This window comes from Salmo salar, chromosome 17 (assembly GCF_965601325.2).
Source record: "Salmo salar chromosome 17, fSalSal1, whole genome shotgun sequence".
In the NCBI taxonomy this organism is placed as follows: Eukaryota; Metazoa; Chordata; class Actinopteri; order Salmoniformes; family Salmonidae; genus Salmo; species Salmo salar.
This window is the reverse complement of record NC_138307.1, coordinates 47,378,859-47,399,259: the sequence shown is the minus strand read 5'-3', so window position 1 is coordinate 47,399,259 and position 20,401 is coordinate 47,378,859. Positions and strand designations below refer to the sequence as shown.

Sequence of the window (20,401 nt, the reverse complement as noted above, 5' to 3'; positions counted from 1 at the left end):
GACCCAGGCCTAATCACCCAACATCAGTGCCCAACCTCACTAATGCTCTTGTGGCTGAATGGAAGCAAGTCCACGCAGCAATGGTCCAACATCTAGTGGAAAACCTTCCCAGAAGAGTGGAGGCTGTTATAGCAGCAAAAGGGGACCAACTCCATATTAATGCTCATGATTTTGGAATGAGATGTTTGACGAGCAGGTGTCCACATACTTTTGGTCATGTAGTGTACTTTTGGCCATGAAGTGTATCAACAGTCTCATCTCTGAGTCACAGACCTTGTCTCACAACAGACAGACACAGGGTTCTAAGTATCAGCCTGTACAATAGAACAAATGACTATCAGCTGCTGGCGAGTATAGAGAAGACCATTGTATGGTGACAATTGCATGTTGACTAGTCTACATTCGTTTTTGGGACAACTGCATAACAAGACAAACGGATTATACATTGTTTTGGAGCTCATTTCTGTCGACGATGGAAGTTTAGATTTCTGCCTTGCTCATCTGAGTGGACACATGCAAAGGTTTGTATTCCAAAAACACTTGGGAACTGTTTGGTTATTTCATTGAAAATGGTTTCGTTGCAGTTTATATATAAATAATGTTTATATATGTGCAAATGTAAATTAATTCAATGTATGTATGTATTATTTAATTATCACCTGCATTACATAAGATAACTGTCCTAAAAATATATGACATCAACTGTGCACATGCAATACTGTTGGTAGACCTACATCGATTAAAATACTGTCATCCAACAGAGGATGCTGATGGGCATTATGAAAGCAGACGAATACATAGTGGGAGGTAAAATAACAGCAAGGGCAGGCTTGTTGATAACTTTGAAACTCCATAAGCGGCCCCTTTAAGAAAGGACGTCTGCTGACATGACGAAATGTCCTGGTCTTGTGTGAGAGCTATGAAATCAACAAGAGAGAGACTGGTTTCGAACGGTACTGAATGAGATAGTCTATGCTATTCTCTCTAGGGGGGGAGTTGGCATTTCAACAAAACTAATCAAGGCTGCAGCGGGGATGTAAATCGTTGCTCTGGTTTACAAAAGAGCGGAATGTGATGGCGGGGCTGAGGCTCAGTAAACAGCTTGTGTCTTGGCGGTTGTGAGCAGGTGTACGCTACTGGATACATTCAAAGGCAATTCTCAGTGTTAATGAAACTTTGCTACGATTTACGGGCTGGGTAAGAATAAACTTTATTTTTAATAGGAATAATGTCAATGTAAAGTAGCCTAGCTCAAGTATTTACGTGTGGTGTGTATGTTGGGTAATTCATTATTTAATGGAGCGCAAGGTCTACCGTGCGTAGTCTCATTTACGAAGATTACAATTTAATTGAGAAATAGGGAATTGGGCACTACAAATAAACCGTATTCCAAATGAACGTTGCATCGCCATAGCTTCAAAAAGGAATGGTGGGAAGCGAAGACTAACCTAACGGACTTGTTACATTATGTCACCGCGGGCCAACACCTACTGTTGCTTACGCGCTTTGTTACGGTCGCAAATCCGTCGCGGGTACAACGAAGCAACACAACACTGGTCCTTCATACTCCGTCAATTATCACGGTGTGTTTTAGGCTCATTATCTTATCAGTACCTTAGCCTTCGAGCAGAAGTCTCAGTTCCATTACACAAGTCATTGGATCAAGGCGTCTTCCGTACGGGGAAGGTTTAAGAACCCCCGACGTTCGGTCTGAACATTAACATGCATCGCTTGCTGTACGGTTTTGGAAGCATAAGGATCTTTCATATCAGAAATTAATCATTTGTGAACAATATTAAATTGATACACACCTTTTTTTTTATAGGGTTGGGGTCAGTGTTCCCACATGCCGTATCTCCGTGTGTGTGTGTGTGCTTATAGAAGACAGGGACCACCTGTGCTAATTTCGCTATCTAGCATGCTCCGAACACCTGTATGTAACAGAAGGCCGCCAGAAATGTCACTGAAAAACACTGTTGGCTGCAACTGTGGAAAAAAGCTGTTAAAACGGTATACAACAAAGCCTTGTTCACAATGAAGGCCTTAATTCCAAAATCAGTTTTGTAATACTGACTGTCCAAACAGCAAGAGACAAGTGACCTAATTGGATTTGTGTGTTCAGACCGCAGTCAATTGCTGTCATAATAAGTGTGTGCACAGTGGTGTAGGACAATTGGTGTTGGTGCTCGGGAAGTGATGTAGTAAGCTATGGTGACGACAATGCCTGCCGTGGATGTTTCCCAGTACTCGCACTTTTAAAAAGCCTCAAAGGATGAGATGATCCAACTTTCAAAACGAAGTCCATTTTGGATCGTAAACTTAGTTACCAAACTAGCTAGCTTTTTGGTTTTCTAGCACATTCACTCATTTGTTTGGAAACCATTAACAAGCTAGTTAGCTACCACATGTTCTTTGTCAAACTGTCAGAGTAGCTACCAAGCAACAAGAAATGCCAAATAACAGTCTAAAAACCACACGGGTAAATAAATCCGATTTTGGTCCATTCAGACAAAAGTCCCATGACCATGAATCAGATTTGTATTTGACTTCAAACCACCTATGAAGGTGGTTTGAAATGTGGCTTGAAGTATCTACTACCATGTGCTTTTTGTCTGTTCAGATTGCAGGAAAAATAACCGATTCTTATGGGATATGGAAATAAACAGGATTTGAGTCACTTCCAATGCTTAGGTGTGTATTTTGCATTTTGTGAAATGATTTTAATGTGATATGAAAGTGAACGGATTTGTTTCTAGAACCATATCGCAATTGAGAATCGATTCATGCTTACAGTTGTTGGCTGCCAGAGCCAGTCTACCTCTGAAAATAACATATGATACTTGACTCTTTTAAGGAGTAATGGTAAGCTCCTTAAGAGTACATCTTGGGTTAGCAGTGCCTGTCCCTCACCGATGATGTGCTCATTGAATAGAGTTATTAGCGGAGTTGACATGGCGAATGGAATAATAGGGGTCAGCTGTGGCTAGTTAGACTCAGTACCTACTGTCATTTATATTTAGGTCATAATTTGATCACCCATCGTAGACTGAATAGCCTCAATCACAGCACATTATCAAACAGTGTATCGTGATGATGAGTCTGCACATCGTTAGGTTGAAAGGAAGTGTGCCAAGCTAGGCAATATGGCCGTCTGCCTTGATTACGAATGTAATAAAGTGAATTCATTATTCGTCTCGTAGTTTAGGCCTGTAGTGGGTTGTCATCCGGATTTAGCCTAGCTTCCATTGTAAAATATGTGAGCTTGGACAAAGTGTAGTGACTCATAGACGAAGTAGAATCTCAGCAACTTGGATGAGAGAAAAAGAAGCATGAATAGCTTTCTGGTGTCCTCAGAGAAACTATACCAATGTCGTTTTTATAAATTATAATTGTTGAAATTAGGTTGTTGTTCACTATTCCACTTAATTTGTAATAAAAATGACCAAACACTCAACTCCTTTTACTAAAACATTTCAACGTATAGCCTGACTTTGACATTCAGAATTCAGTCTCTGAATGAACAATCACATGTAGAGTACAGGTTCAGTCGGTCTGCAACCAGGAATGACATTGACAGGGGGTTGGGTGGTTTAGTGTATATCATGTGCCTAGTAAATGTAACACCTACAGGTGGGTGTACTACGTGTAAAGCACTTGCAAATGGGGGTTTCCGGGTGGGAGTTTTTAGTTGGTATTATTCTCAGAAATGTCTGTCAATTTATTTTCCTGCAAGTTTTACTATCTCTCACCCTAAACCTAACAATATTTGATTTAATGTCTTTGTTGAATTAAACAATGTCCTATTTTCTATGCAAGTGTGGGGTCTTCCATCACTGCTAACAACGCCAGTGACTATCCAGTTCCTAGAATGCTGTTCTCTTCTCAGAAAGTGCTCAATCAATCAAACACACACTAAGCATTGAGGAGAGTGGAGTCAAGTCTCTGTGGCCCCTTCTCTTTTATTCAGCAGATTCACATCAGAGGTGGGAATCTCATTGACGTGAGACATGACGGCACTCATGGCTGGCATACAATAGCAATGGCTCTCATAGGAGTATAGACTGATGTACTGTGTGTCAATGTGCCTGAATATTTATGAGGTGTGTGTGTCTTGAGTCTGTGTAGTCTAACTTTGTATATGTTTGACTGACTGTATGATTAAGCAGTACTTCAGACCTCTCTAGGAATATCCCATTGAAGAAAAACTCACTCTCTTCTCTGAACAACATTACAGCTTTACCCTATAGTACCACCACACCTTGCTCCTGCAACTTTCCAAATGCTTCACTAAGCTGATGGTGTTGAGTTCTGTGGTCATTATCTGACTAGAGAATGTTACCTAAGGACTGATCTAAGGTCAGAGGTTAATCAACTCCTTAAATGCTCATGGTTAGGATTAGGGCAATGGTAGTCTGATTCTAGATCTGTGGTTAGGGGTAACTTCTACCTTGAGCATCATTGACAGGGGCTTATTCACACAAGGACCATAGAGGTGTATAATGAGGTGAGCAGAGGACTTCCTAGAGATGTACATGACACAACAAGCTTAGATGACATCCACCTTGAGAGCCAGATCGGATTTCCCTGGCCAGAAATGGCCTGAACTCTCCTATAGAAAGTCCTGTGTCTCCATGTGTGTCATCCCTTTTGGTCTGCTCTAATGGTGTCATCACTTGTAGGACACAGAGCTCTGATGCTCACCATTTTACATTTGACTGAAGGATCCCTTGTTTGTGTGGGATTTAATGAAGTGTGAATGAGCCAAGGCCTTTCAGGTGTGTGTGTGTCTCGCGCTCTTTCTCTGTTCACATGTGGGTGGAAGTGTTTTGTTTTCAGCTGAAGGAAAGGGATAGAGGTATCAAGGTCCTGATGGTTTCTCTGCCCACACAGAGACCGGAGTCAATGTTGTGATCAGAGAAACCTTGAGTAGAATTCCTCTCCTCTCTCTCATCTAATGGACGCCAGGCTTTCCAGCTCCTCCATCTTACTGTTACTCTGAGACTTGCTGCTTCTGCTCCAAACGAATGAAAACGTAAAGGCTGTAGATGGGCTTACTGCGTCTTTCTATAACAACACAGCTAGAACCTTGACAGCTGCATGGTGTTATCAAGCCAGATCTGTTTCTAGGGGGAGGGGTGTGTGAGAGAGCTATTGTGTCACCCACCAAGTTTCCACTAGCCCCTTTCCACCCCCCCCCCCACCCCCCCAATACAGCCCAGGAGGTGTGTGCGCAGGGCCGGCTCCAGACATAAGTGGTCGCTTAGGTCCCCGACCTATTTGTTTTCTTCTATTCTTGTTTACAATAAAAGTGACTTAAAAATGACAATCCCAACCAAAACAAACTGAAAATGCATCCCAAAAAGTTTGTAGAGTGCTAGGAATATGGGTCAAAATACTGTCAAAAGTTTAGTGTAATACACTAATAGTGAATTTGTCCAAATACTTATACCTTGAAATGGGGAAGGGGGGACTAGATGCAGAGTGAGAAAGTTAGAGGCCTAAATGCTAACCTCCCCTGTTATTGGTAATGGTGAGAGATGAACATGTTTCATGTATGCTATTATGACACCTTTTAAATGGGGGGGGGGACTAGATGCATAAAGTGCTTTTATTTCTAAGTGGTAGAACAGATATGTATGAAAATCCTTCAAAATAATCAAATGTATTTGTCACATACACATGGTTAGCAGATGTTAATGCAAGTGTAGCGAAATGCTTGTGCTTCTAGTTCCGACCGTGCAGTAATACCTAACAAGTAATCTACCAATTCCACAACAACTACCTTGTACGCACAAGTGTAAAGGAATGAATACGAATATGTACATAAAAATATATAAATGAGTGATGGCCGAACGGCATAGGCAAGATGTAATGGATGGTATGGAGTACAGTATATACATATGAGATGAGTATTGTAGGGTATGAAAACATAAAGCAGCATTGTTTAATAAGGTGGCTAGTGATACATTACATCAGGATGGCAAGATGCAGTAGATGGTATAGAGTACAGTATATACATATGAGATGAGTAATGTAGGTTATGAAAACATTATATAAAGTGGCATTGTTTAACCTGTTATGGCTAGGGGGCAGTATTTTCACGGCCGGATAAAAAACATACCCGATTTAATCTGATTATTACTCCTGCCCAGAAACTAGAATATGCATATAATTATTAGCTTTGGATAGAAAACACTCTAAAGTTTCTAAAACTGTTTTGAATGGTGTCTGTGAGTATAACAGAACTCATTTGGCAGGCCAAAACCTGAGAAGATTCCATGCAGGAAGTGCCCTGTCTGACAATTTCTTGCCCTTCTTGATGATCTCTATCCAATACAGGGGATCTCTGCTGTTACGTGACACTTCCTACGGCTCCCATGGGCTCTCAGAAGGCGGCAAAAAGCTGAATCGTGGCTTTGCAGGCTCTGGCTGAAAAAAAGTAGCGCGTTTGGATAGTGGCTGGTCACAGTACTGTGAGACTCAGGCTCGTGCCCGAGTCGACCCCATGCTTTATTTTCTTTCGTCTTTTTACCTAAACGCAGATTCCCGGTCGGAATATTATCGCTTTTTTACGAGAAAAATGGCATAAAAATGGATTTTAAAGTGGCTAGTGATACATCTAATTACATCAAGATGGCAAGATGCAGTAGATGGTATGGCGTACAGTATATACATATGAGATGAATAATGTAGGTTATGTAAACATTATCTAATATAAATAATAAAGTGGCAAGTACCAGGCGGTGATACAGCCCGACAGGATGCTCTCGATTGTGCATCTGTAAAAGTTTGAGTTTTTTTTTAAAGGTGACATTCTGCACTCTTGCCTCACAAAACATTTTATATCTAAAATACTGGAGTAGGCTATAAAACCAAAGAAAGGTGTTTTTGCTTCACTGCCCAAATAAATACTCGGAAGTGTAACTCTAGGTGAAAAGGATTCACATTAATCAAGTCGTTAAGTCATATTTTTGGAGACCGTGTTTGACGTGAGAGGGTGATCGCGTCTCCTTCCGGTTCCACGCCTCGTTCTGGGGTTGTGATCATTTCCTAAGCAGCAAGGGCTGTGGCCCTGGATGATGGCTGACGACTCAACCACTGATGGGCCTTCGATGGAACTACCGTTAGAGGTATATGGCTGTGTTCCAAATGGCACCCTATTCCCTTTATAGCTCACTACTTTTGAGCAGGGCACTGAATAGGGTACCATTTGGGATGCAGCCTCTGTCATCAGGCTTACTGAGTCATAGACAAAGACGACAAACGCAATGATGAAAGGTGATAGGCTTTAACTGGATATTGGGGCAGAGATGACATCTTACATGGAGTGATCTGCTACATTATTAGTATACTGTGGCTGATGGCCTATATTTTAGTGTATGGTGTCTTTTCTTTTTTCTTTTTTTTAAACCCTTGTATCGGCCACACTCAACGATTGTCTTAACTTGTGCATCTGTGTTTAGGTACTTATTTACAAGAAACTACTTCTGTGCAAAAAAAATGTCTTGCTCTCGACCCCACCCTTTCATTTTCAGTGCTTTTCAAAGGGGAACCTCTGACCCTTGTCTGTTTTTGTCTTTTCAGGATTGCTGTACACCATGCTAAGGTAAAGCCGCTGAAGAGAGGGGTGTTGAACATGCTAAAGCGGCTGGACAAAATCAGGTTCAGAGGTCAGAAGCGAGACGACTTCCTGGATCTAGCAGAGTCCCCCAACGGATCCGACAATGAATGTAGCGATGACATCCTGCTGAGGACGAGGCCTTCACTCAAGACACAAGACACGGAAGAACTAGGAGACCCTGTAAGTATTCATTCCACTTTGCTGTGTTCTTTGACTCAAATGAAAGACCGTGAGTAGGGCCAGAAGTTTTCCTTGCAATATGACCCGACCAGGAAAAACTCTGGGCCATAGTTGGTCTGGAAAAACTCTACGTCAGTGTATCCTAGCGTCCACGTTTTTACCTGTACACACGTAACTGCCAAAATAAAGGAAACACGAGTAAATGTGTGATACAAAGTTATTAAGCAATTAACATCCCATCAAGCTTAGGGTTCTGTATACAAATTCCCCGTTGCCCATTATTTTGGCTACCAATAAGCGCTAGAATAAGCGCTCTGTGTCTTTTGAAAGGGGTCTCATAGGAGCATAGGAGGTTTAAAGGGGGTGTGTGTCAGCCACCAGATTCTGCAACGGCGCCTGACAGCGTTTCCCACCATCAACAAAACACAAAGCTGTGGAAGAATGGTGTCGCATCCTACCAATACTATTCCAGACACTTGTAGAATCTATGCCAAGGCGGATTGAAGCTCTTCTGGTGGCCCAACGCCCAATTAAGACACTTTTTATATTGGTGTTTCCTTTATTTTGGCAGGTATATTGTGTGTGTCAGTTAGTGATGTACAGGCTGACTCAACCTGCAGTCCCCATGGTTATATCCACAAGGCAGATGGGTTTAGGGTCATGAAATATTGTATCAGTTAGTGATGTACAGGCTGACTCAACCTGCAGTCCCCATGGTTATATCCACAAGGCAGATGGGTTTAGGGTCATGAAATATTGTATCAGTTAGTGATGTACAGGCTGACTCAACCTGCAGTCCCCACGGTTATATCCACAAGACAGATGGGTTTAGGGTCATGAAATATTGTGTGGATGAAGGGCAGGTGGGCGGTCGGGTTGAATAAACAGAATGCATTAAAAAAATACATGTATAATTCTTATGCAATTTATATCTATAGGTGACATTAGGTTTTTCTTTCATAGTTAAAATATTGTCATTAGTGTGTAAGTGGGGTGTGTTGGTGTGTAGTGGCGAATAGTGGGGAACTTTTTCTGCCCATTCCCAAAAGCAATTGGTGTGTAGTGGGGAATTGTGTGTAGATTGATAAGGGGGAAATAACTACTTAATACATTTTAGAATAAGGCTGTAAAGTAACAAAATGTGGAAAAAGTCAAGGGGGTCTGAATACTATCCGATTCAGATTTCAGTTTACATTTAACCCCTCGGAACAGCAGGCAACAGTTCCCTACACACCAATTGCCAAATGCTTTTGGGAATGGGCAGAAAAAGTTTACTTGGATCCACTGAGGCTAAAAGGACAATGTCTGCGTTTTTAATTCATTAAGAGAAAAGCTACAAAATGGAGAGTTAAAAATAAAGAGAAGGCAGGGCCAGACAAGTGATGTTTGTAAAGATTTGATGATGTGGTAATAGAGGATGATCACAGTGCCTATGTTTGAGGAGCTATGCAAATTCGCCAGTCACAAGACCAGGACTTCAAATAGGCCTATGGCATGTCAAGGGAACTGTTGCCTGCTGTTCCGAGGGGTTAAATGTAAACTGAAATCTGGACACTGACTATACAGTGCATTCGGATAGTATTCAGACCCCCTTGACTTTTTCCACATTTTGTTACTTTACAGCCTTATTCTAAAATGTATTAAGTAGTTATTTCCCCCTTATCAATCTACACACAATTCCCCATGACAAAGCAAAAATAGGTTTGTAGAAATTATTGCCAATTTATATAAGAAACTACTGAAATGTACGTAAGTATTCAAACCCTTTACTCAGTACTTTGTTGAAGCACCTTTGGCAGTGATTACAGCATCGAGTCTTCTTGGGTATGACGCTACAAGCTTGGCACACCTGTATTTGGAGTTTCTCCCATTATTCTCTGCAGATCCTCTCAAGCTTTCTCAGGTTGGCTGGGGAGCTGCACAGCTATTTTCAGGTCTCCAGAGATGTTCGATCAGGTTCAAGTCCGAGTTCTGGCTGGGCCACTCAAGGTCATTTAGGGACTTGTCCCGAAGCCACTCCTGTGTTGTCTTGGCTGTGTGCTTAGGGTCGTTGTCCTGTTGAACCAGTTTGGCTGGGCGGCCAGCTCTAGGAAGAGTATTGGTGGTTCCAAACTTCTTCCGTTTAAGAATGATGGAGGCAACTGTGTTCTTGGACCTTCAATGCTGCCGAAATGTTTTAGTACCCTTCACCAGATCTGTGCCTCGACACAATCCTGTCTCAGAGCTCTAAGGACAATTCGACCTCATGGCTTGGTTTTTGCTGACATGCACTGTCAACCTTATATGGATGGGTGCATGCCTTTCCAAATCATGTCCAATCAATTGAATTTACAACATGTGGACTCCAATCAAGTTGTAGAAACGTCTCAAGGATGATCAATGGAAACAGGATGCACCTGAGCTCAACATTGAGTTTCATAGCAAAGGGTCTGAATACTGTAAATAATATTTGTTTTTTTTTATTTATAAATTTGCAAAAATGTCAACCTGTTTTTGCTTTGTCATTGTCGGGGTGTGTGTGTGTGTGGAGATGAGGATTTTTTTATTGTGTATATAATCCATTTTAGAATACGGCTGTAACGTAACAGAATGTGGAAAAAGTAAAGTGGTCTGAATACTTTCCAAATGCACTGTATGTCTATGACCTCTGTCTTAATATCTCCTGCAGTATTTAAGCATTTCTTGCAGTATAATGATACACCAAATGTACATTGATTCTGGGACAGGAGTGGAGAAGAGAGAATGTGAATGTGTAGTCTGTAGATGTGATATCTTTATCAGCATCATAAAATCTGATTTAGTATTTCAACCACAACATATGCATCTAGGCTGAACTGAAATCTTATCAGTAACATGTTGGGTCATTTTCACACCTTTCTATTTCCTTACAACTGATGTCATTTGGACATTTTGCATCAAAACAATTTTTTTAGTTTTAATAATTTGTATTGCATTTTGTCCCAGGTCCCTAACGTCTTTGCTCTGAACGAAGCAGAGATGACAGAACTTTACAGATATCAACTGGATGTGGCGCATTCATTCTATCATTTCTGACATTATTTTGGTGAACAAGGGTTTATTTAGTCTTCTAGCGCAACATAATGACCGACGAGAAGCTGCATGTATCTTAGTTGACTAACAAATAGCGCACCAAAATGTCGGAAATTATAAGCAGAAACATACAGTATCTAAATTGGGCACAAAAAAAAACTGTGCCCACTATCAAAATCGTTCCACCATCTCTGACTGTAGCCTACAGAGCATTTTCTATATTTGCAGTTTAGGGTCGGGTACAGGCCTCCGATTTTCACTCACATATAGTCAGGCGGTTGCGGATGAGTTATTAGCAATTGCGGGTGAACAAACGGCTGACCCACTCACTACTCGTGTCTGTTCATTTTTCCACTGAGATGTTCTGCTTGTCCGCCGTTCGTTTCTACCAAAAAGTTCCTACTGGCAGATGTATGTGTTAGTATTTCCTCATATCTAGCCTACTCTGCAGACACAGAAGATTGATCCTAGATTAACTTCTACATCTCTTCCTGGGGAAAGCAAAGAGACAGTTTTAATGTTACTACAGACGTGTGTGTGTGTGTGGCAGCTTCCAATGGAGTTGATTACATGTCCCTCAGGGAGACATAATAGACAAACCTACTTCAGAGAGGAAGGGAAAGAGAGCGACGGAAACAGGGCGGTTTGTTATGCTTTGTTCCTGTTTACTCTGCTCATTCTTCAGAGGGAGGGTTGGCTGGATGGAGGGAGGGATACAGGGTAAACACACTCAGTGCCTCTATAGGCTTTCATCCACTATGGTTACTCATTGAATTTATCCTCCCCTGCTTGCCAATGAATATATCATTACTGCCGACGATCTCAGTGTTTGGACTTCTCTTGTCTTCAGGGGATATTTTAAACCTGCGCTCTCATCTTGACTTTATCATGCTTCATCACCATCATCCAGCCAGTGTTTTCCCCCAAATTAAAACACCAGCTTAGTCACTTGATTGTATAATTTCCTCAAAGGAGGCCAGTTTCCTGTGCTCATCTGCTGATTTCTAATATAAATTGAGTCCTTTGCAGAGTTAGGCCTCTAGGCTGAGTGCACACATTTGTGTGTGCGTGCATATGTCTCCCAGTGTTTTCTGTATGTGGATGTCGCAGGCTGCCTGCCGTGTGTTTCTATGCCAGGCATGTGGGCAGCTGCTCACTGAGTGGGTGTGAGGTCACTGACTGGAGGAGGCCTCAGGAAAACACACACAAACATTGCGTACACACCATATACGGTGCCTTCGGAAAGTATTCAGACCCCATGACTTTTTCCACATATTGTTACGTTACAGCCTTATTCTAAAATTGATTTAAATAAATACAAATCCTCTGCAGTCCACACTACCCCATAATGAAAAGCAAAAACGGCTTTTGGATTTTTTGTTGTTGCAAAAAACAGATACCTCATTTCCGTAAGAATTCAGACCCTTTGCTATGAGACACGAAATTGAGCTCCGGTGCATCCTGTTTCCATTGCTCATCCTTGATGTTTCTACAACTTGATTTGAGTCCACCTTTGGTCAATTCAGTCGATTGGACATGATTTGGAAAGGTGCGCACACACCTGTCTAGATAAGGTCCCACAGTTGAATGTCAGCAAAAACCAAGCCATGAGGTCGAAGGAATTGTCCGTAGATTGTGTTGGCACAGATTTGGGGAAGGGTACCAAAACATTTCTGCAGCATTGTTAAATGGAAGAAGTTTGGAACCCCCAAGACTCTTCCAATAGTTGGTCAAACTGGGCAATCAGGGGAGAAGGGCCTTGGTCAGGGAGGTGACCAAGAACCCGATGGTCACTCTGACTGACAGAGTTCCTCTTGGAGATGATTGTTCTTCTAGAAGGTTTTCCCATCTCTGTAGCACTCTACCATTCATGTCTTTATGGTAGAGGGGCCAAATGGAATCCACTCCTCAGTAAAAGGCACATGACAGCCTGCTTGGAGTTTGCCAAAAGGCACCTAAAGGACTCTGACCATGAGAAATAAGATTCTCTGTTCTGAAGAAACCAGGATTGAACTTTTTGGCCTGAATGCGAAGCGACACATCTGGAGGAAACCTGGCACCATCCCTACGGTGAAGCATGTTGGTTGCATTATGCTGTGGGGATGTTTTTCAGCGGCAGGGACTGGGATGATAGTCATGATCGAGGCAAAGATGAACGGAGCAAAGTACAGAAATTCTGCTCCAGAGCGCTCAGGATCTCAGACTGGGGCGAAGGTTCACCTTCCAACAGGACAACGACCCAAAGCACACAGTCAAGACAACACTGGGGTGTGTTCTCAGCCCCCTCCTGTACTCCCTGTTCACTCATGACTGCATGGCTAGGCACGACTCCAACACCGTCATCAAGTTTGCTGATGATACAACAGTGGTAGGGCTGATCACCGAGAACGATGGTGGTTGCGCTAGAAGACCTGGTTGTGTGGTGTCAGGACAACAACCTCTCCCTCAACGTGATGAAGACAAAGAAGATGATTGTGGACTACAGGAAAAGGAGGACCAAGCACACCCCCATTTCTTATCGACGGGGCTGTAGTGGAACAGGTTGAGAGCTTCAAGTTCCTTGGTGTCCACTTCACCAACAATCTATCATGGTCCAAACACACCAAGACAGTTGTGAAGAGGGCATGACAAAGCCTATTTTCCCCTCAGCAGAAAAGATTTGGCATGGGTCCTCATCCTCACGGTTCTACAGCTGCACCATTGAGAGCATCCTGACTGGTTGCATCACTGCTTGGTATGGCAAATGCTCGGCCTCCGACCTCAAGGCACTACAGAGGGTAGTGCGTACGGCCCAGTACATCACTGGGGCCAAGCTTCTTGCCATCCAGGACCTCTATACCAGGTGGTGTCAGAGGAAGGCCCTAAAAATTGTCAAAGACCCCACCCACCCCAGTCAGACTGTTCTCCCTACTACCACATGGCAAGCTGTACCGGAGCGTCAAGTCTAGGTCCAAAAGGCTTCTTAACAGCATCTACCCCCAAGCCATAAGACTCCTGAACAGCTAATCAAATGGCTACCCCGGCCCCTAATTATTATTTTTTTAAATGCTGCTGCTACTCTTATCTATGCATAGTAACTTTTAAATCTACCTACATGTACATATTACCTCAACTAACCGGTGCCCCCACACATTGACTCTGTACCAGTATCCCTTGTACATAGCCCCGCTTGTCTTTTACTGCTGCTGTTTAATTATTTGTTACTTTTTTACTTAACCAACAATACAATACTAAAAAAAGTGTTTTAAGGGCTTGTAAGTAAGCATTTCAATGTAAGATCTACACCTGTTGTATTCGGCGCATGTGACAAATAAAATTGGATTGGAGGAGTGGCTTCGGGACAAGTCTTGAGTGGCCCAGCCAGAGTCTGGACTTGAACCCAATCTAACATCTCTGGAGAGACCTGAAAATAGCTGTGCAGCAACGCTCCCCATCCAACCTGACAGAGCTTGAGACGATCTGTAGAGAAGATTGGGAGGAACTCCCAAAATACAGATGTGCCACGGTTGTAGCGTTATACACAAGAATACCCGAGGCTGTATTCGCTGCCAAAGGTGCCCCAAAAAAGTACTGAATACATGTATTTTTTTCAGTTTCTTATAAATTGGCAAACATTTCAATTTTTTTTGTTGCTGTGTGTGTAGATTGGGGGGGGGGGGGGGACAATTTTAATACATTTTTTAAATAAGGCTGTAATGTAACTGTGGAAAATTGAAGGGGTCTGAATACTTTTCGAAGGCACATACTTTACCCTCCATGCTGTATTATCCCTGTTCGTCCCCTTATGGCGCCTATCAGAGCATGGGAGTCAGACAGGGGCATCAAGATACTACATTTTTTTTATTGAACCTTTTTATTTAATTAGGCAAGTCAGTTAAGAACAAATTCTCATTTACAATGACGGCCAAACCCGGATGACACTTGGCCAATTGTGCGCCGCCCTATGGGACTCCCAATCACGGCCGGTTGTGATACAGCCTGGAATCGGACCAGGTTCTGTAGTGACACCTCTAGCACTGAGATCAAATTTATTTATATAGCCCTTCTTACATAAGCTGATATCTCAAAGTGCTGTACAGAAACCCAGCCTAAAACCCCAAACAGTAAGTAATGCAGGTGTCGAAGCACAGTGGCTAGGAAAAACTCCGTAGAAAGGCCAAAGCCTGTTTCCTCTCTAGGTTTCTTCCTAGGTTATGAGGGGTGGCCAGTCCTCTTCTGGCTGTGCCAGGTGGACATTATAACAGAACATGGCCACGATGTTCATAAATGACCAGCATGGTCAAATAATAATAATAATCACAGTAGTTGTCGAGGGTGCAACAAGTCAGCACCTCAAGAGTAAATGTCAGTTGGCTTTTCATAGCCGCTCATTGAGAGTATCTCTACCACTCCTGCTGTCTGTAGAGAGTTGAAAACAGCAGGTCTGGGACAGGTAGCACGTCCGGTGAGCAGGTCAGGGTTCTATAGCCGTAGGCAGAACAGTTGAAACTGGAGCAGCAGCACGGCCAGGTGGACTGGGGACAGCATGGAGTCATCATGCCAGGTAGTTCTGAGGCATGGTCCTAGGGCTCAGGTCCTCGGAGAGAGAGGGAAAGAAAGAAAGCGACAATTAGAGAGATCATACTTAAATTCACACCGGATAAGACAGGAGAAATATAACAGACTGACCCTAGCCCCCAGACACAAACTACTGCAGCATAAATACTGGAGGCTGAGACAGGAGGGGTCAGGAGACACTGTGGCCCCATCCGATGATACCCCCGGACAGGGCCAAACAGGCAGGATATAACCCCACCCACTTTGCCAAAGCACAGCCCCCACACCACTAGAGGGATGTCTCCAACCACCAACTTACCATCCTGAGACAAGGCCGAGTATAGCCCACAAAGATCTCCGCCACGGCACGACCCAAGGGGGGGCGCCAACCCAGACAGGAAGACCACGTCAGTGACTCAACCCACTCAAGTGACGCACCCTTCCTAGGGACGGCATGGAAGAACACCAGTAAGCCAGTGACTCAGCCCCTATAATAGGGTTAGAGGCAGAGAATCCCAGTGGAGAGAGGGGAACCGGCCAGGCAGAGACGGCAAGGGCGGTTCGTTGCTCCAGAGCCTTTCCGTTCACCTTCACACTCCTGGGCCAGACTACACTTAATCATATGACCTACTGAAGAGATGAGTCTTCAGTAAAGACTTAAAGGTTGAGACCGAGTCTGTGTCTCCATAAAAATTTAGCTTTATAGGAGAAAGCCTTGCCTCCAGCTGTTTGCTTAGAAATTCTAGGGACAATTAGGAGGCCCGTGTCTTGTGACCGTAGCGTACGTGTAGGTATGTATGGCAGGACCAAATTGGAAAGATGGGTAGGAGCAAGCCCATGTAATGCTTTGTTGGCTAGCAGTAAAACCTTGAAATCAGCTCTTGCCTTAACAGGAAGCCAGTGTAGGGAGGCTAGCACTGGAGTAATATGATAAATTTTTTTGATGCAGTGCCTTAAACCGCTGTGCCACTCGGGAGGCCATATACAGACTAGGAAGGTAAAAAAGGGGGAGTAGTTTTCTTTAGACTATTGAAATAGTGTCCCATTCCCCTGTGTTTAACCTCTTAACTCGCGTGTCAAACTCGGCCTGGCCCTCTAGCCCATTCAATCTGGCCCGCTGTGGCTTTTCTGGGGGAAAACGATCTCAATTGACATTGAAATGACTAAAACAATATCATAACTGTGTAGACATAATGGACCTACATTTGTGGCCAATTTACTTTTGTCCAGCTTGCTAACAGTCATCAACTAAAGCTCGACAGTCCGGGAGCATTGAAAGTTCCAATAGTGATGGAAAGAGGACTATTTTTACGGTGAGGAAATCAAATAAATTGAAGTGCGGCCCTCCAGACCAAAAAAGACTGAATGCAGGCCCTGGAAAAAGGATTTTGACAAACCTCTTCTTACTGGTTAACTCGCACTTCTAATGAACTGGCACACACTGGTCATGAGTATTAATCCCTTGGCCACAGCACACCCAAAATGTTCTCCCTCTGTGATTAAGCCTGCACTGGGACCAGTGCCAGAGATACTGGGTCACCAACCGTTGCCACGCCTTCTTCCCAGTAGCCTAGAGTACTGCTGCTGCTTCAGGTTACTGTGTGTTAGCGTTACATCACCTTATGGCTTCTGGCATCAGATGATATGAAAATAGTTGTTTTCCTCCACTTCTCGTCTCTTTGGTCTCACTGTCTGTCTCTCTCCCGCTCTCCTTGTACTGTATGTACCTCTCTCTCGTTCTATTGTCTTTGTCTTGTTTCTGTGGGTTAGATGATGACAGGAGAAGGCTATTGATGGATGAGAAGTGGAGTAAATGTTTATTTTCAGCTCAATAAGTTGTCTCAGCCTGTTTGTAGCTTAAGGGAAAATAAGATAAAACAAATAACATGACAGGAGGCAATTCCTCAGCGGAGATATCCCGGCCCTTCTAGTATGACCTATCTACTGTAGCTTTTCATTCAATATCTCATACAACACTGAGATTGTATGTGCAAGTGCTCCATCCACATGTCAATGCACTGTCCCCATTCCTGATTTAAGGCTTTCTGCAAAGGTACAAGGCTCAGATGCATTCTAATCAATATTTAGCTAAACTATGGAACTTTCCGGATTGGTTGTAGTCAACCGTACTCCTGCTCAATATCTCGGAGCAATCATGAATCTATTCTATGCTTCTGTAATGTTATGGTTTTGCCCATTTTTAATCCCCATCTAAGTAGAGCAAATCTCAGTGGGAGTTTTTTGCAAGTCATGGCCTGTGACTGAATCCAGAGGAATACCAAAAAAGCAGTGTTTCTACTGCTTCTAGAGGTAAGACTTGCTTTTTAACACCAGACCTTCGCTAAGGCGTTGTTTTCCTTCCACGTTAGGTCAAGCATTCTATCAACGTGAACAGGCATCTACTTTAGTAGTCTGTCTGGCAGACAGTATAGCAGTCAGCCCCTCTCTACAACACCAGGCCAAGCCTGAGGGCTACAGCCTACAGCTGTCTCATGGGGCCCTTATTGCTCCCTATATGAACAGAGACTGTTTTGCCCACATCCAACTTGGCACTGGAGCTGGACAGAACTATAGAAAGAAAGGGTAATGTCGTCACTGTTTTCTGCTATAAAACATCCATCCTTTTCCCCCGTAACACTCCCTCCCATCACAGCAGACCAGGTGGGTGGATCTGTCATTGATCTTGGCTAGAATGCTCTGATAGTGATGTTGAGGTCTTTCTGTTGTTAGGAGTGCTCTCTGATGTTTGATTCCTTCCCACAGGGTCCGATTGTGAGTGGTCTGCCTCTGATGTTGGGGATCTGTGATTGGTCGGTCTGTGATGGTTGGTGTCTGTTATTGGTCTGTCTTCGATTGGACAATATTGTTTCCCCTATAATCACACATCAAATGTACCATTATGTAGTCGGCTTGTGCTTTGATTGACGGTTTACCTGCCACAGATATAATTATTAGGGTTGGAAGGTATCCAGTTTTGTCATACCGTTTCTGTACCATATCGGGGTATACCGGAGGTTTACACAAGGGGCGCTATTAAACAAATAATACACACACAGTGCATTCGGAAAGTATTCAGACCCCTTGACTTTCCACATTTTGTTAGGTTACAGCCTTATTCTGAAATGGATTAAGTTGTTTCTCTCCCCCCCCCCCCCCATCAAGCTACACACAATTTCCCCATAATGACAAAGCAAAAAAGGTTTAGAAATTGTATTAAACATATCACATTTACATAAGTATTCAGACCGTTTACTCAGTACTTTGTTGAAGCACCTTTTGGCAGTGATTACAGCATTGAGTCTTCTTGGGTATGACGCTACAAGCTTGGCACCTGTATTTGGGGAGCTTCTCCCATTTTTATTCTCTGCAGATCCTCTCAAACTCAGGTTGGATGGGGAGCATCGCTGCACAGCTATTTTCAGATTTCTCCAGAGATGTTCGATCAGGTTCAAGTCCGGGCTCTGGCTGGGCCACTCAAAGACATTCAGACTTGTCCCGAAGGCACTTCTGCGTTGACTTGGCTGTGTGCTTAGGGTCGTTGTCTTGTTGGAAGGTAAACCTTCATCCTCAGTCTGAGGTCCTGAGCGCTCTTAAGCAGGTTTTAATCAAGGATCTCTCTGTACTTTGCTCCGTTCATCTTTGCCTCCATCCTGACTAGTATCCCAGTCCCTGCCGCTGAAAAACATCCCCACAGCATGACGCTGTCACCACTGTGCTCCACCGTTAGGATGGTCCCAGGTTTCCTCCAGAAGTGATGCTTGGCATGCAGGTCAAAGATTTCAACTTGGTTTCATCAGACCAGAGAATCTTATTTTCCATGGTCTGAGAGTCCTCCAAGCAGGCTGTCATGTGCCTTTTTACTGAGGAGTGACTTCCGTCTGGCCACTCTACTATAAAGGCCTGATTGGTGGAGTGCTGCAGAGATGGTTGTCCTTGTGGAAGGTTTTCCCATCTCCACAGAGGAACTCTGGAGCTCTGTCAGTGACCATCGGGTTCTTGATCACCTCCCTGACCAAGGCCCTTCTCCCCTGATTGCTCAATTTGGCCGGGCGGCCAGCTCTAGGAAGCGTCTTGGTGGTTCCAAACTTCTTCCATTTAAGAATGATGGAGGCCACTGTATTCTTGGACATTCAATGCCATAGGAATGTTTTGGTACCCTTCCCCAGATCTGTGCCTCGACACAATCCTGTCTCGGAGCTCTACGGACAATTCCTTTGACCTCATAGCTTGGTTTTGCTCTGACATGCACTGTCAACTGTGGGACCTTATCTAGACAGGTGTGTGCCTTTCCAAATCATGTCTTATCAATTGAATTTACCACAGGTCCAAGTTGTAGAAACCTCCTCAAGGATGTTAAATGGTAGCAGGATAAGCTCAATTTCGAGTCTCATAGCAAAGGCTCTGAATACTTATATAAAGGTACTGTAATTTCCGGACTATTAAGTGCACCTGAATATAAGCCACACCCACTGAATTAAAAAAAAAAAATATTATTTTGACATAAATAAGCTGCACATGTCTATAAGCCGCAGGTGCCTACCGGTACATTGAAACAAATGAACTTTACACAGGCTTTAACGAAACACGGCTTGTAACAAAAAAATAAAAAATTAGCAGTAAGCTTTAGTTGTCTTTTTGCACTGAGTCAATTCCTCACGCTGCTGTTTCCAACGTCTTATCATCGACTCATTAAGACCAAGCTCCCGTGCAGCAGCTCTATTTCCTTTTCCAACAGCCAGATCAATCGCCTTCAACTTCAAAGCTGCATCATATGCATTTCTCCGTGTCTTTGCCATGATGAGGGTGACAAAAATGACTACCGTAATCAGAATGATGGGAAGTTTGAGAGCGCTCGAATTAATCTAAACAGTAAACAAAAAAAGTTTTTGACCTTAACCCGTTCGGCAATTTCATTGGTCTAATGAAAGCTTCATGCCGCCAAAAAACTGAGCACGTCACAGAATGTGTGTTTTTGGGAAGAAAAAAAAATTGAAAGCGGGAAAAATCCATATT

General features: G+C 43.3%; 1 protein-coding gene across 2 annotated transcripts in view; it reads left to right on the top strand.

Annotated features, from left to right (window-relative positions):
* The first annotated feature begins 853 nt into the window (after positions 1-853).
* Positions 854-20,401, top strand: part of gramd4a (GRAM domain containing 4a) — a 60,977-nt gene continuing 41,429 nt past the window's right edge. The window contains exons 1-2 of one of the 2 annotated variants that reach the window (XM_014152776.3): positions 854-1,197; positions 7,585-7,801. In XM_014152776.3, coding sequence (XP_014008251.1) covers positions 1,169-1,197; positions 7,585-7,801 — 246 coding nt within the window. In that variant the 5' untranslated portion in view covers positions 854-1,168. The remainder of the gene's footprint in view (positions 1,198-7,584; positions 7,802-20,401) is intronic. The other variant, XM_014152777.3, reaches the window with a different exon arrangement.